The sequence below is a fragment of the Gracilinanus agilis genome, chromosome 5, assembly GCF_016433145.1.
Source record: "Gracilinanus agilis isolate LMUSP501 chromosome 5, AgileGrace, whole genome shotgun sequence".
NCBI lineage: Eukaryota > Metazoa > Chordata > Mammalia > Didelphimorphia > Didelphidae > Gracilinanus > Gracilinanus agilis.
Window position 1 is genome coordinate 75,335,372 of NC_058134.1, and position 15,800 is coordinate 75,351,171.

At 35.7% G+C, this 15,800-nt stretch overlaps 1 protein-coding gene across 8 annotated transcripts in view; it reads right to left on the minus strand.

Moving 5' to 3' along the window:
- PARD3 (par-3 family cell polarity regulator) overlaps positions 1-15,800 on the minus strand; it is a 756,723-nt gene that overhangs the window by 181,996 nt on the left and 558,927 nt on the right. For all 8 annotated transcript variants that reach the window (XM_044677679.1, XM_044677682.1, XM_044677677.1 and 5 more), the window contains one exon: positions 8,211-8,468. In XM_044677679.1, coding sequence (XP_044533614.1) covers positions 8,211-8,468 — 258 coding nt within the window. The remainder of the gene's footprint in view (positions 1-8,210; positions 8,469-15,800) is intronic.

Sequence of the window (15,800 nt, forward strand, 5' to 3'; positions counted from 1 at the left end):
CCAGGCGAACTGGAGAGACCTCCGGGAACTGATGCAGAGCGAAAGGAACAGAGCCAGAAGAACTCTATACACAGAGACTGACATTCTGTGGTAAAATCGAATGTAATGGACCTCTGAACCAGCAGCAATGCAATGACCCAGGACAATTCTGAGGGATTTATGGTAAAGATGCTGCCCACATTCAGAGGAGGGACTGCAGGAGAGGAAACATATAGGAAAAACAACTGCTTGAACGCATGGGTTGGGGTGGACATGATTGGGGATGTGGACTCGAAACTACCACACCAATGCAACTACCAACAATTTGGAAATTGGTCTTGATCAAGGACACATGACAAAACTAGTGGAAATGCGCATGGGTAGGGGCGGTGCGGGGGGGGGGGGTTGAAGGGGAAAGGAGGAGCATGAATCATGTAACCATGTTAAAAATGAATATTAATAAATGTTAAAAAAAAAACATGTATAGACACGATTGGGCATTTAATAGAGGTTAATACTCCGAAAAGCAATAGATATGTGTATCTCTACAACAATTTCTTCCCATTCCCCTTCAATAGGAATTGATTCCAAATCCAGATAGGAATCTTAACCCAACCAACTTTGATTCTTATGCATCTCCTTCTACCAAACTTAGGAAAAGGATTCACTCAGTTACCTTGCCAGACCATGGACTACCCATTGGTTATTCATTCCTTTTACTACAATATGTCTGGACTATCTCCAATTCCTATCATACACTTCCTGGAGGATATGTGTGATTTTTTAAACACAATTTGAACTCTTAAATCATCACTGGTAATACACTGTAGGATGTCAAATCATAGGTGATTCTTGAGAAAAGATGGCATATGAATAGAATTTGGAAATCAGTACCCCTAGGTGGAGTTTAGGGACAATCTATAGTTATTTTTTATTTTCTGTTGACAAAGCAAGTTCCTCTATGACTTCAAAAGGGCAGGCTCCAGATCACATTTTAAATGATCCTTGCCCAGGATGGAGCCTAATACCATGTATACATACTAGGTGCTCAATAACTGTTGAATTTGGTCTCTTATTTTTTGGATCGAAAAACTATTTGATAGGAAGTTAGACAAGAGTAGCAGATCTCTTTCTTCATTTCTTTTAGTGATAAATAACAAGTCAGGTAAAGAGAAAAATGGCAGGAATTTATATGATACCAAAAAGAAAACAACCAAATGGTCTTCCAAATTTTGGATAAAGGTTCAAGGTAAAAAGGCTGTACTAGACTCGCTAAATTTAAAATGAATAAGTTTTGGATTGAACTCATGATAAATCTCCTCCAAAAGTCATAACCTAAACACCTTGGAATGCAGTGACAAATACCCTATAACAGGGTTCTACAGAAATCCTCATGAATTTATATTAAAAGCTGTGATAGACTGCATGATGAACCAAAAGAATATGTGCAGAAGAAGAAAAAACCTCAGCCCAAGACTAGTAAATGCCAAGCCATTTGGCTCACAGGTTCATAGACACTCTCACCAACAAACTATTCTTAGATCCTCAAAGAAACAAAAGGAAGCAAAAAGGAGACAATTAAAGAGTCAAGGGTCAAGGTGAATTGTATACAAAGATTTTGTTTTTCTCAGATAAAATAATCAAATAAAATGCCCAGCTTTTCATCAAAATATAGGGGGAAGAACCAAACTGAACAGGAAAAAGCTGGGACATTTATGTGTGTACTTTTCTGTTTGCTCAACAAGTGAAAACCAAAATAGTTTTCTTGCATCCCAGGGTTTTCAAAGCACATTTAAATGGGGAACTTCTCTGAATGATTCTTTCTATATAGAAACTGTATTTTCATGTAATGTTAATTAATAAAAAAGAATCAAGAAAGAAGTCATTAAATTAATCTTGATCGGGGGGCAGCTGGGTCGCTCAGTGGATTGAGAGCCAGGCCTAGAGACGGGAGGTCCTAGGTTCAAATCCGGCCTCAGACACTTCCCAGCTGTGTGACCCTGGGCAAGTCACTTGACCCCCATTGCCTACCCTTACCACTCTTCCACCTATAAGTCAATACACAGAAGTTAAGGGTTTAAAAAAAATTAATCTTAATCTTAATTTTGACCTAGTTGCCTTTGAAATCCCATTGACAGGGCTATTAATGGCATTCCAGTCTTAATTCTACAATAGCATCTGTAAATATCTCAGAACTACTAAAGGAAGAGAAATGAATTTGTTTTATCTAATAAAATCTAACAGAAAATCTTTTATTGGGGATATAGTTTTATTTCATATACTCAGTTCTAGTATCTCTCCTGAACTTTAGCCTTATTTAACCTATGTCCATTAAATATTTCTATCTGAATATCCCAAAGGTGTTCAGATTTAACAAGTCTGAGATATTCTCCTCATACCCAGCTTTTCCCCAAACTCCCTTATTTTTACTGAGAGAACTACTGTCTTCTGGGTACTCAGGTTAGCAACCTTAGGCATCCTTTATTGCTCATGATGCTGTAAGTCTCTTCCTCCCTTCTCCATCTAACCCAATTCGTTGCCACACCTTAATTTAATTAATTAATTTAATTTAATTCTTTCCCAGCAATATTTCTTAGATCAGTTCTCTTCTCTTTGCTCAGGCTTTATCCTAGTTTAATCTTAATCATCTCTTACTTGGACTACTGCAATAATATCCTAATCAGCCTCTAGTTTCTTCTCTCTCCAATCCATTTTCTACCCAGCTTTAAAATGGATCTTTATAAAACACATATCTGAATATCTCAGTATCCTAATAAAAATATGCATTAACTCACTATGGCAAATATGATGAAATACATACTTCTTATTTTGGAATTTTAAGATCTCTAAAGTATGTCTATTTCATTTCATATTACTCTATCCTTTTCTTCATACACACTCTGTGCAGTCAACCTAGCCATTTTGACATTTCCTATACATGGCATTCCATCTTCTACCTTCCTGCCTTCTCATAGATGATCCTTCATGTGTGGAACATACAATTTACTTGTCCCTTTCTCATGGGATTCCTTCCTTACCTACAAGGTAGCTCAGTTGCTCCTTCCTATATATAAGGTATTTCCTGATGTCCTCACTTATTTATATTTTCTCCCTCTTGAAATTATTTTGTATGGCCTTTGTATTTATTTACCTGTGTATATATTAAATCTTCTCTCACCAAATATAGCAGAAGGACAGAGGTAGGTTTTGTTTATTTTTATCCCTAGCAATATTCCTTTCATGGAGTCAGTATTTAAAAAAAATTGTTAAATTAAACTGGATTTGTATAGAGCTGAAATACTCCAAACTTTAAATTCAAATAGAAGTCCCTGAGATTAGTGATATAACTCCTATATTTATTGTCCACATTCTGATATCTTTCCCTGATTTGGGACATGGGAAAAAATTTTCAGTTCTCAACAGATGGGGCAGAGGAACAAGACCTTTAGCAGGCTCTATACCAAGTAGCAATGACCTTGAATGTCTGCTAACAATGGGGTCCATCTCAGTTGTTTAAAGAGCAGACTAAAAATCCTGCTGAGGTTCACTGTCAGAAAATTGGTCATTGCTACTCATGAAGAAGGCACAGGGTTGACTGAGTTGGAGTCTATGAAGGTGGAAGACTACTTACACTGGTGAAAACACAAATCTTTTAAAGTATTCTGAATATACAAAGTATTCGGTTCTCTTTAACATATATAATGCCCCCTGCCCACAATTCACAAGAATTATAAAACATGCACTATATGCCAAGCGTGTGATAGATACTAGGAATACAAATAGAGTGAATGAATCATTCCTTACTCACCAGGGCTTAACAGGAATTGAAATAAAATATATCATAATAACATCATAAAGATTTTTTCCCTTCCTCCCATGGGACAAAATCATTCCTTATTTAAAACTTCATAAAGATATATTTCCATATTACTTTACTGAGATGTGCCATGTTCAAATTTTTATTTCTTACTTCTCAATTAAAGCAGCAATAGGTATCACTAAGTAAATGTAAATTAATATCTAACTGAAGTGCCATTTGACTTTTTTGGCTAAAAATAGCAAATTCACAATTCTGTTGTAAGATTCTACATTTCAAAAATTATATGTCTCATAACTACCTCTACCTAAGACAGAACTAGTTTTCTTTCAACCCCACAAGATCACCTTTTGACACAACTAGATTCCAGTTTTAATGGGGGAAAAAAAGCCAGTTCACAGAGGTCTCTGCTTTTAAAATGGGCAATTCTCTCTTTAGTGGTAAAATGCATGCAAAAAGCATATGATTATGGCAGTTATGTTTCCATTAAGGCGTCCTCAGCAAGTCAGAAGAGTCTAGCCTACTATTTCCTGCTCTTTTCAGTCCAGGACCCATTTCAATTCAATTATATTTAAGGACAGTGCACTATTGGTGGCAAATGATTGAATTAAGCCAGTCAGCAAATGTCCATTAGAGACACTTTTTCAATGGGATCTCAACTATAGGTTCCATTCCTTGACTACACAAAAATGAATTTTACAGTATCCTTATATAAATTAAGAATTATCCATTAGAATATTAAGTTATTGGAGATTTTTTTGTTTTTGGTTAATATCCAAGTCATACTATCTTTCTTAATGTACCTGAAAATCTTAACCTTCTAGAAAAAAAAAATAGAATCTTAACGTGTCACCAAGCAGATTGGCATATGTTTGAGAAATTTCAGGGACAGCAACTTCACTTTTTCAACAAAAGAATTATTTAAATAGAATTATTAGTTGCATAAATGGTACCTTGGTGACTGTCAAGGAATAACTTTAGCTATAATGAAAACTGTAATGACAGATTTCATAGCTAGACTGTCAACCAACTTCCTTTAAACAACTGCATCTTTTTGCTATCATTTTAATTCTGTTGGGTTCATGCATAATACAATTTTCTTCTAAAGGGGAGAATAAAAATCAGGATGGGAAAATGTCCCCCTTCCCTTGCTCCCTCACAGAAGACAATCTGATGTGCCCAGAATCATCAGAATTAAAGACATTGTTTGAAAAATCAGAGCCTCATTATGTTCCAATGGCATCAAGACTTGGGGTCTTCATGGACTTTAGGAAAGTGAAAAATATAGAATTTTAAATCGTTAAAGTACAGTTTTGATTTGATTGATGGATTCTGGTTTTGGGGGGAGGGGTATGTTCTCCCCAACACCTCTCACCAGTTATTTCACTGTCCTCATCACTGACTTTTATTTTAACCCAACTGCTGTTCTACCCAATGTTTACACTATGGAAGCAATTTCAAATCTTTCATGATGAATCTGAATAATGACAAGGCCTCATTTCTTTTGAGAACCAGCTCATGGAACTGATATGATTGTATAGAGAATATTTATAGACCAATCTTGTTTGATTGAAGTGGTAAAGGGGAATTGAAGCTTCAAATTTCTATATGCAAGTTGAGAATCAGAAAGAAAAACTTTATTTGGTTCTCTGATTTCTCTCTTTGGCCTGACATCTGTGAAACCACTCAGTATTATGCTGAGACTGAAATTGCTCTTGCAAAATAAATGCTTTAATTTTGGGGTAGGGTAGAGCCCTGGGGGGGGGGGTCAAGAAGAATGAAGAAAGATAATAGACTTCTGATAGACAAGTCTCTTAGTTATTGGAAGATTTAATCTAGGAAGAATTAAACTAGCCAAATTGTCAAAGGTAAGATTTTACATTTCTTTAGCTCTTCAAGATTTACAAAGTACTTTCTTCATAAAATGGTGTGTTGTACAAGCATCATTCTCCCCACTTGGCAGAGGAGACCAAAGTTCAGTTTAAGAGCCTTAAAGTGAATGAAGCTAAGTGACTTACTGAGAGTCACATAACAGGTACCAGAATCAGCCCTCCTTGAACTCAGTAAAGTTCGAGGATGCCACGCTCAGTGAGTGTTCCTCAAACCATGTATACATACTGTCCTTTCTAGAGGACAAAAAACAAAAGTGAAATGCCAGGGAGCTTTGGGGAAGATAGCCAGGGAAAATGAAGACTATCTGTCATCTCCTAGAGTCTTCATAGCCAGAGAGATTCCAGGTGACAGTAGTATACTCAAATGCACTGCTTTATCATTTCTATGGAATCCAATGAGAGAACTTAAGGAGGAGTTCACCAGCTGACAGGGGTGTTGGGAGATGGGGTCAGGTCAGGCTTATAACATGTAAGCAATTGTGCAGCCTTGAGTGGGACAAACTTCACTTACGGGTCTGGTCTTGCTCAACCTCTGCCATTATGGACAATTTACTGAATCTATCACTTATTTTTTATAATAGTAACTTTACATGTGAGCTGGGCTTAATCACTGCATCCTGACACTTGAAGCTGGTTTCTGCCACAGCCATCACCACTACTACTCTGGAATAGGCTGTAAATCCTCTGGTTTTGACTCTGCTTCAACCTCTGGCTCTTTCCATCTAATTAACCACACCAGCCTGTTCCTAGCAGTGAGAGGTGCCCCAGGAAAAGGCAAGTGCCTTTAGGATAGATACTTTTGCTCATTTTTGCCTTACAAAGGCAAAAGCACTTAACATAGTTTCTGATGCACGAATACATAATAAACAGTGTTTTAACTGAATTGTACCCATTTTTCCAGTGCTAGAACTTTCCCCACTACCTCTCTCCATGAGAAAAGAAAGAATCATTGCCAGAGCATCCCAACCAGGTTTACGTGAGCTTGTACAAAGTCATTTTCCAGGATCCTGCTTACCCTCATAATTGGACTTTTCAAATGAGCTGAAAAGAAAGCTTCTCATATAATCAATGTATACTTGGGAGCTAGTAACACACGAATCGTGTCCTGGTTTCCTCTAAAAGTCTTAACTCTACTCAAAGAATGCCAACCTTTCTTTCAACGGAGGAAACATTTTGACCTGATATTCGTATAATTGAAATTGTTTTCTTTAGTCCTACGTTGTTGCTTCCACAAACAATTCCATAAGAAATCAAACAATATGCTTTTTTGAGTTGCCTGGAAAACGTAGTCACATCTTGACACATCTAGTTAATACAGCAAACTGAGGCAACTAAGGGATCATATCAAAGCACATACTTACCAAACTAAAAGTCTTCTACCTTTACTGTTATCTTCTTGATACAATCAATACAACTTATACAAATGTGTTTGCTTTAAGTATATTAAAGGAACAAACCAGAGGAGAAAAATGACAAGTCAAAAGAGAGAATAAATTGTTCAGCCTACAAAATAGTTGTTGGGTATTTTAAAATTCTCCTTTGAGACCTTTTTTTTCAATATAGCTATGTTTTAAAATGCTTCTTTCTAGATATGCCAGAGGGTTAGCTGCAGCAGTTTTCAAGCCCAAATTAAAAACAGCTAGAAGCAGCTAACTAAAACACAGTGATATGTGCAACATGGAGTGATTAAAAAGGACTCACCTAAGGTAGACCAGGGAATTTCGGCATGTTAGTTTGGAGGGCAACAAGCAAATTTAAAGTTCAAAGAGCAGCTCACATGTAAAGTTACCATTCAAAAAAGTAAGGTAACAAGAAATAAAAACTCCTCTTCCAGCCACTACCACACTGGTGAAGGAATGATTATACAAAGGCAACATGGTTTATGTTAAAGATTACCTATTTAAAACTGGAAAAAAGAAATGTAGCCACTACGCTCCATCTTGAAATTGTACCCATTTGTCCTGTTTTCCTACACTTGTCGAGAATTTAAACACCCAAGAGTCTACTTTGCCATATTATCACCTGCAGTTTAAAAGCGAGCTGTGTTCTACCTTTTAGTAACTAATTGCTATAAAGCAAAATCATGTTCCATTAACAAATGTAGTACCCAATAAGAGCGAAACAAGTCATGCCATTTTCTGATTTCTTAACTAATTGCTCCAAACAGAATTCAAAGCTATTCCTTCCTCCTAGCAATAAAATGAAATACCCGATAAGCACAGTAGCAATTATTATGTTTGGTTTTATTAGAGTTATAAACTAAAGGTTGAATCTCAGGTCCAAACCATTTTAGGAATAAAATGAAATATGTGTAATTCATTAGAAAAGCTATCAAAACATGTGCTGCTCATCCCATTAAGACGATTTGTGTGAACTCAATATTTTTTTCTGACTCAAAGGCTTTTTAAAAGCCATTAATAAAGTGCAGGTCTGTTTAGAATTGATGAACAATCAACTCCCTTAACAAAAACTACAGGAAACAGAATTTTTCAGCCAGCTATCGATTGGTATCTGGTGCCTACCTGTCTACTGGCGAAGGTTTGGAATTTCGCTGCTTCTTTACTTGGGCATATAAAGCGTCCGTAGTTTGTCCTTCTCTAGGGCTCTGTGGCCTGGCATTGAAAGTCATTGCCCCACTGTTCATTGAGGTTTCATACGAAGACATCCCAGCATATGATGAATCACCTTCACCACCAAGCGGCCGATTATAATCATGAATTTCAGCATAGTCACGCTCTCGAGCTTGTCTCTCTCGAAATTCTCGAGTTTTGGCCTGAATCCTGTAAAATTAAAACAAAAATGGAATAATGCAAAACTTCTCTCCCCTCTGCTGTACATTTAGCCATTTATGCTGTTAGCCCCCCAATACCCGATGCACACACACGAAATCTTGTATAAAATCCTTCAGTTCAAGAAGACTGGAGAAGGAAGATCTTTGGAAAGAATATTATTATCCTTACTTTAGTCTATCATGATATTGTCTAGGACATTGGATGACCAACTTGAGAGGTTGTGCCAGATGCTCATTTTCCTTGACTCAACTATGACCGTAATTCAGACTTTGAGGGTAGAAATATTTTTAATGAAATGAAGTAGGAAATTATGAGGGACAGACTTTTATTTTTGGAAAAGGCAGCTGCTTGGTGGCCATCTCTAAGTTTTAAATACCTAAGAATTATTAAACTATTGTTACAAATAGATATTAGGATATAATTCATAATTGGTTGCCATATGCTAATCATTCTGAGTCATGAATTTCCATTATAATATATAGCTTAAACATGAGTCTACACTATAAATTCTTTATTAACAGCAAAAACAAAGTTCTTTGTTGACTTATGAACTAAGTACATATTTGCTTTTTTATGTAATGTTTAAGGATCTGGGCAATCACATAGTTAAGGTCAGAGATGTTATATATCTATTTTGAAAAAAACTGCTTTTTATTATAAAAAGGGAAATATTTTAAACTAGTATATGTAGGTTTTTTAAAATGGTCTAGTGTAGTATTTAACATGCTAGTTTGGTGCAAAGTTATCTTCATATTAAAATTCATTTGAATAATTTGTGTCCTTAATTCTACTCAAATATAAGAATGTATTCAATCATGACAAGGAATTGTGATTATTTGCTACAGATATACACATGGAGGAAAGATAGAGGTAGGGCAAGGGAGACTACAAAATCCGGCTTCAAGTTCTGCCTTTGAAACTGAAAGGGATCGTAGGTTTCCAGCTTGATGGGACCTTGAAAGCCAATGAGTCCAATCCCATTATTTTAGATATGTGGAAACTGAGCCACCAGAATCTCATAAGTAGAGCATATCCAAAGTGGGATTTGAACCTAAGTGTCTGTGACTCCAAATCCAGAACTTTATCCTTCCCTTCATGCTCTGCTAATTTTGACCTTGGGTAAGTCCATTAACCTTGATGTGCTTCTGATAGCTTTCAAAGACAATAAATTACAAATGAATTTCCAAGTTACCATGTGGGTAAAATCACAAATCTGGGTAAAGAAACATATTCTCTCTCTCTCTCTCTCTCTCTCTCTCTCTCTCTCTCTCTCTCTCTCTCTCTCACACACACACACACACACACACACACACACACACACACTGATATGCCTAACATTTAAATATATGTTAGTATGGAATAATTCTCTTTTACAGTGATATTTAACTTAGTTTAGGTTTATTTTTCAACCTTAAATGAAAAATGACATTAATTAAAGATTAAAATCACTGATACACTGATTATGGAGCAGAATCCACAGAAGCAAGAAGTAAAATTATGTCATATGAGGAAATAAATTTTCCATCATAAAATAACCAAAATAAAATAAAATTCATTTTCCTAGTTAGAAAATGAGGATGTTACCTTCTACCTTGCTCAGAAATGTTGTCTCCCAAAAGAAAGTTAAATTTCATGAATTTCATCATGGATGGGAGGAGGACCTCAGATTCTTACAGTAACTTAGGTATACATTCTTAGGATTTTTAATCTGATTATTGATTTACTAAATAGAAACTTTGCCAAACATGACTTAGAAGGAATTCACAAAAGAAAGTTGACCCAAATAAAGAGGGAGCCTTAATATTTTGTATTATACTGTCTTTATGACTCTGTATTCATCCAGAAAGAATAGCACACAGAGAGGCATGAGTTCAACCTTTCAACTCAATAGGGTGTTAATTTGAAGCCTAATTATGCCCACTTATGTGACAACCCACTTAACTATAGCACTGCTGATCATTAGCAATGAAATATCTAAGCAGCCATAATAGCTGGAGTGATTGAGCATTTGTACCACCCCCTAACAACATCTCAGTCCTTTGGAAGGATACTTTGGTAGGAATCAGAATGAAAATTCTGAATTTGAAAGAAAGGAGGAGTCTATATGATGCTGATTTATTAGGCTAGTGTCAGTGCTTGCTACCATAAGAGAAAGTGTCAGTTTAAAAATGAGTGTACACAGCAGGCACACAAGACATGGTGTTTCTAACATTCAGTTTATTAAAAAGAAAATTTGAGTGTACGTATGTAAACTGTTATGAAAGAATTATCCCCAAAGGAAGCATGGACCTAAATAGTCCCCCCCAATTTCTGTTATATTTCATTTCTATTTTATTACTGATGGGATCCCAGCTTTAGACACACTTCAGTCCCTAATTACAGAAAAACAATACACACTGGGATAAATCTATATTACATAACTTGAGTCAATTCCTTGAAGAAATTGTTCAGTGACAGGAGTAGATTATAAGGTAATACTCATAAAGCCCATATCTTTAATCTCTTTTACCAACATCTGGCCATTATTATTAAATGCAACTACACATAGGACCCAATAAACATAACAGCCATATCTATTGTGTCTCTTAAAAACCATAGGTTTCCCCTCTAAGCACCACTAATATAAGAAATTACATTTTTAACTGCTTATCTCATAGCCACCAATGTGTTTTATGCCAAAAGTTATGAAAGCTGTCAGCGCTTTCCCCCCTGTGGCCCGCACTTATAATGAAAACATCAGAACCTTAAAAGTGCAGCATAAACAGAGTCACAAAGGTAGCATTCTTATTGCGAAAGGCAAAAGAATATGGTTACTGAGCTTGGCGAATGTACTCTTTAAAGTTCATTTTAGAAATTAGTACTAATGAAGTTTCTTGCACAAATAGCAATAGCAGAAGTGGCAATTCTTGGGTAAATGATATTAAATTACAGAAAAGATGGTTTTATTATTTTCTGTTCTACGTGTATATCTATATGCATATGCACATATTATAAATCAGACAAGGAGTTATATATAACCAAAATTTTGTGTTTGTGGAATATGTATTTTAATTCTTCATAGAGCAGCAAATATTTGGCCCATTGGAGAAAACGTGGGGCATTTTCTAGTAAAAATACTCGGGTCTCTAATGGGAACTCTTAAAAGATATTGAGAGACTCTCCTACTGTCCAACTCATAGTCCAGCTGATACTTTAATGGCTCCAGATGGTCAGCATTGCAAGATGACACCCTCTCTGTTCTTTTATTGTAACCCCCTTTCCCATCCCCAGGTCACAAAACATCTCTAGAATGCTGGAGTTATTCACTTTTTTTTTAACAGGAAGGGAACTGCTAAGAATTATATGTACCCCCATTTTTCTTAGGTCAAACCCCCACATAAATTTATTTGTAACATTACTCTCTTCTAGAATAGAAACTTTGCTGGTTTAAAATTTCATCCAGCTATTCCAGCCAAACTTTATCATCTGTATCATGTGCCACTTTCTTAACTTTCAAATGTGTTTAATTTGGAAGTGACAAAATTTGGAACTTTTCATCTAATTTTTAAAAAGTTATTAAAGAATTTATCATTTGGGCTTAATTGCTAGGAAATAAACATTCACACATTTCCTTTTTTTTAAACCAAGTATTTGTCCCTTTCATTATGATAATGAAATTGCCTTGAACCTGCATGGAAAATAATACACAAAATAATGTAATATACTAAATAAAGCAATAAGGTTAATTTCTTTCCTGCTGTCACTAAATTCATGCTAACAGTCTCTCTTCAGCTTGACATCAATTAATGATTTTAATTCCAGACTCTTGTCACAGTGTTCACCACCCTTTCCTCTAATTAAAATGGATGATGCATGATGAAGAGAAAACACAAGACTTCTGTTCTTGTAACATTTCTATTCATTGGGATTTTTGCTTTTACAACAAATGACTCTTAGCTCTAGAGCCACTAAAAATAAGATGAAAAGAAGCTTATCATGACTATGAGGTATGAGTCCTCAAACCCTCAGGAAGGGTATGAAATGTGAAACTCAACTACAGAGAGATCTGGCTCCACAGAGATGAAAAAAACCAAAAACACCAAGGGGGTATTTTAATTACTGAGTTACATACCAAGTACCCTCCCTTCCAAAAGCTGTGAAACAGCATTACCCAGGAGTAATAAAGACACTTGGTGGGGATGCCCTAAGATGATGGAACCTGATTACAGTAATTTTTAAAATTTGTATTTGCTGAACACTAATGGATTAGGAAAAATGCCCCAAGGATATTCTATATTAGTATAAAATTATATGGAGTAAGATGCCATGAGTATATTAAGGTAATAAGACAAACATAATTTAAATCTTTTTTATTGATTATGGAATGTCAGATATTTTATATTGGTCTATAAGCTACTTGACTGCCAAATGCTTTGGAAAATAAAATGTTTTTAAAGTTGTGTTATTATCAGGCAATTTAGCTCTGACAATGAAACTTTTGAATTCTCTCATATCTATACTTTCTTAGACTATTCACCTTTAATCCCTATATTTATAAGTCAGTATTTCAAAAAATCAGCAAGTATTGCTGAAATTTTTAGTGAAATGAAGTTTGGTACAAGGCGGCTAGAAGGGAGAGTCATATTTACTACAATATTTAGTCAATTTACTGACTGCTCCATGCATTCTGTCCACATGGAATATATATATATACACACACACACATATACACACAATATCAGACAACAAAAATTCTAGCGCTCAACTGATAATCCCTTTGGCTTTCAGTCCTAAGCAAACCAAGGTTGCCATCAGAGTGTGAACCATCATTTAGAAGACTGTGTAGAATATATGAAAAGATATGTGCAAAATCCTTTCCAAATCAAAATGGATAATGAATTTCTTATGTTGACAATATACTTAAATAGTTAAATAAAAATTCACTATCATAGTAGTAGGAAAAATTGACAGGAAGTGAAATCTACTGATCAGATAAATCTCTCCTGAAATGTTTCCAATCTAGAGCATTTATTTATCAAATCTTATAAACAATTGAGAACTAGAAGGGGCATTAAGATCTATGTAAATCATTCCATCTAAAATATGTGAAATGAAGTGAAATCAGAAGATTGAATTATAAATATACTAAAATGGGGGCAGCTGGGTAGCTCAGTGGAGTGAGAGTCAGGCCTAGAGACAGGAGGTCCTAGGTTCAAACCCGGCCTCAGCTACTTATCAGCTGTGTGACCCTGGGCAAGTCACTTGACCCCCATTGCCCACCTTTACCTCACTTCCACCTATGAGACAATACACCGAAGTACAAGGGTTTAAACAAATATATACTAAAATAATACTAATATTTTAGGCAGACAATATAGGCATGATAGGTGAAAAGCAGGTGAATTTTGGAATTCCCACAATAAAGAAGCAACATTTTCAATTATACTGGAAGTTTTTTCAGCTTTCCAGGATTTACAAGGCAATCCAGACTTGAGTAGTATGATTAGACAAATCAAGTTGAATTATGAGCATATTGATGACAGTCATAACTGGCATTTAAATAATACTTTAGGGTTTACAAAGCACTTTACACAATCACAACTATCTTATGAGGCACAAGCTTTTACATGCATTTTACAAATGAGGAAACCGAAACTGGGAGAGGTTAAGTGATTTATACAGCAACACATAGCTTGAGAGTTAAGTCTAGTTCCTCCTGATTCTAAGCCTAAATGTTGTTCCCACTATGTCAGGTCTCTAGGTTTGAATCCTCAAAACCATTGTAAAAGGTTAAAATTAATGGTTGGATGATGATTTATCTGAAATTATGTTGTTGCCAATACATATTATATATTGTGTCAGAAATTCATTTACAAAATGGAGAGGAAACGATAAAGTAGAGAAATGTGACCAGGTTAGAGAGGTTATCTATCTTATCAACCTAAATATTTACTCTGGATTTGCTTAATTCAGGCAGAGAGTAACTGACTCTCAACCAGGAAGGCTGGTGGTGAGTAACCCCACAGCCTCCTCCAAGATGGAAACTAGTCTTTTAGGAAACTAGGAAAGGAGTCAGCCTTTCACTCACTCAGTGAAGTAGTCCAGGAGTCAGAGTCTAAGTTGAAGCTGAGCTCCAAACCCACATTCCAATTTGCAATTTGCAGTCTCCAGCAAAGCTCCCTCCAGGAGTCAATCTCTTCAGACTATCTTCTCAAAGACCATCTCCTCTGAGGAAGTTTGGGGCTTGCTATTATGGTGACTTTTTGTCCCTTTCCCTTTTCACAGGGGCCAATCACAGTTTCCAAATTGTCTAGCACTGCCCAGTGGACAGTGTCTATGGGATTCACAATTCTCATCCTCTGAAGGTGGCAACTCTTATCAAAGGCCTCTGAAGGTGTCAACTCTGATTATAGGATTCTCAGGTTTGGGATCCATACCTCTCATCTCCAGAAGGTGTAAACTTATCAAAGGATTCACAAGTTTCTGACTGAGTTAAAAGGGTGGAGCTCTCCAAGTAAGTACCATGAACTCCCTTACTTAGTGCTAAGTAGAGGTGTTTTTAAGTTTTTGGTTGATTAATACAACATAGGCAAAGAGAATAAAGAATTCCCTTTCACAATCCCTCCTTTGATTCTTTGGGAGACTAGTCTCCCCAATGAATCATTTAACATAACCAGCTTATTATACCTCTAAAGATCTTCTAGCTATAGGTGCATACACTATTGCATTTTTCTAAGGGGGAAGCTACAATAGTTAGATGTAAGAGAGAAAGAGAAGAGAGAGATAGAGCAAAACCAATGTTTGCTAGGTGAATTGACAAAAAACCATTTGGGGGCAATCCCCTTTAGGTTACAAGTTTATATTCAAAATACTTGTGTTCAACACACCCACAGTTTAGTGAGTTATACTCCAAAGTTCATGCTAGATCTTCTAGTGCTGTGTAGGTTTCTTCGGGCATCTTCCTAATGTCTTCTTTAAACAATTCATTTTCTTAATTAAAAGAGTTATCAAAACTCCTTTTCCTGAAAATTTTCTCAAACAATTTTAAATTTTGGATTCTGTGACAATTATATGATATCATATGGGGAGGAAATCTATTATTCTGTTGTTGGATGTCTTGGCAGTTTTTTGAAGAACACAAAATCTGAATATATAAGAAAGTTATAAAAATTATCATTTCTTTTGTCTGAGAAAGCCCTGTATGAGAACTATACCCCAAGGACGTTATTAAAAAGAATAAAGACCTATCAGGACAAAAACCAGTCATTGTGGATTTATTCCTAATTCTAAAGATAATACAAGAAAACTGGAAACAACCTACCTTTAGCAACTGGGAATTGG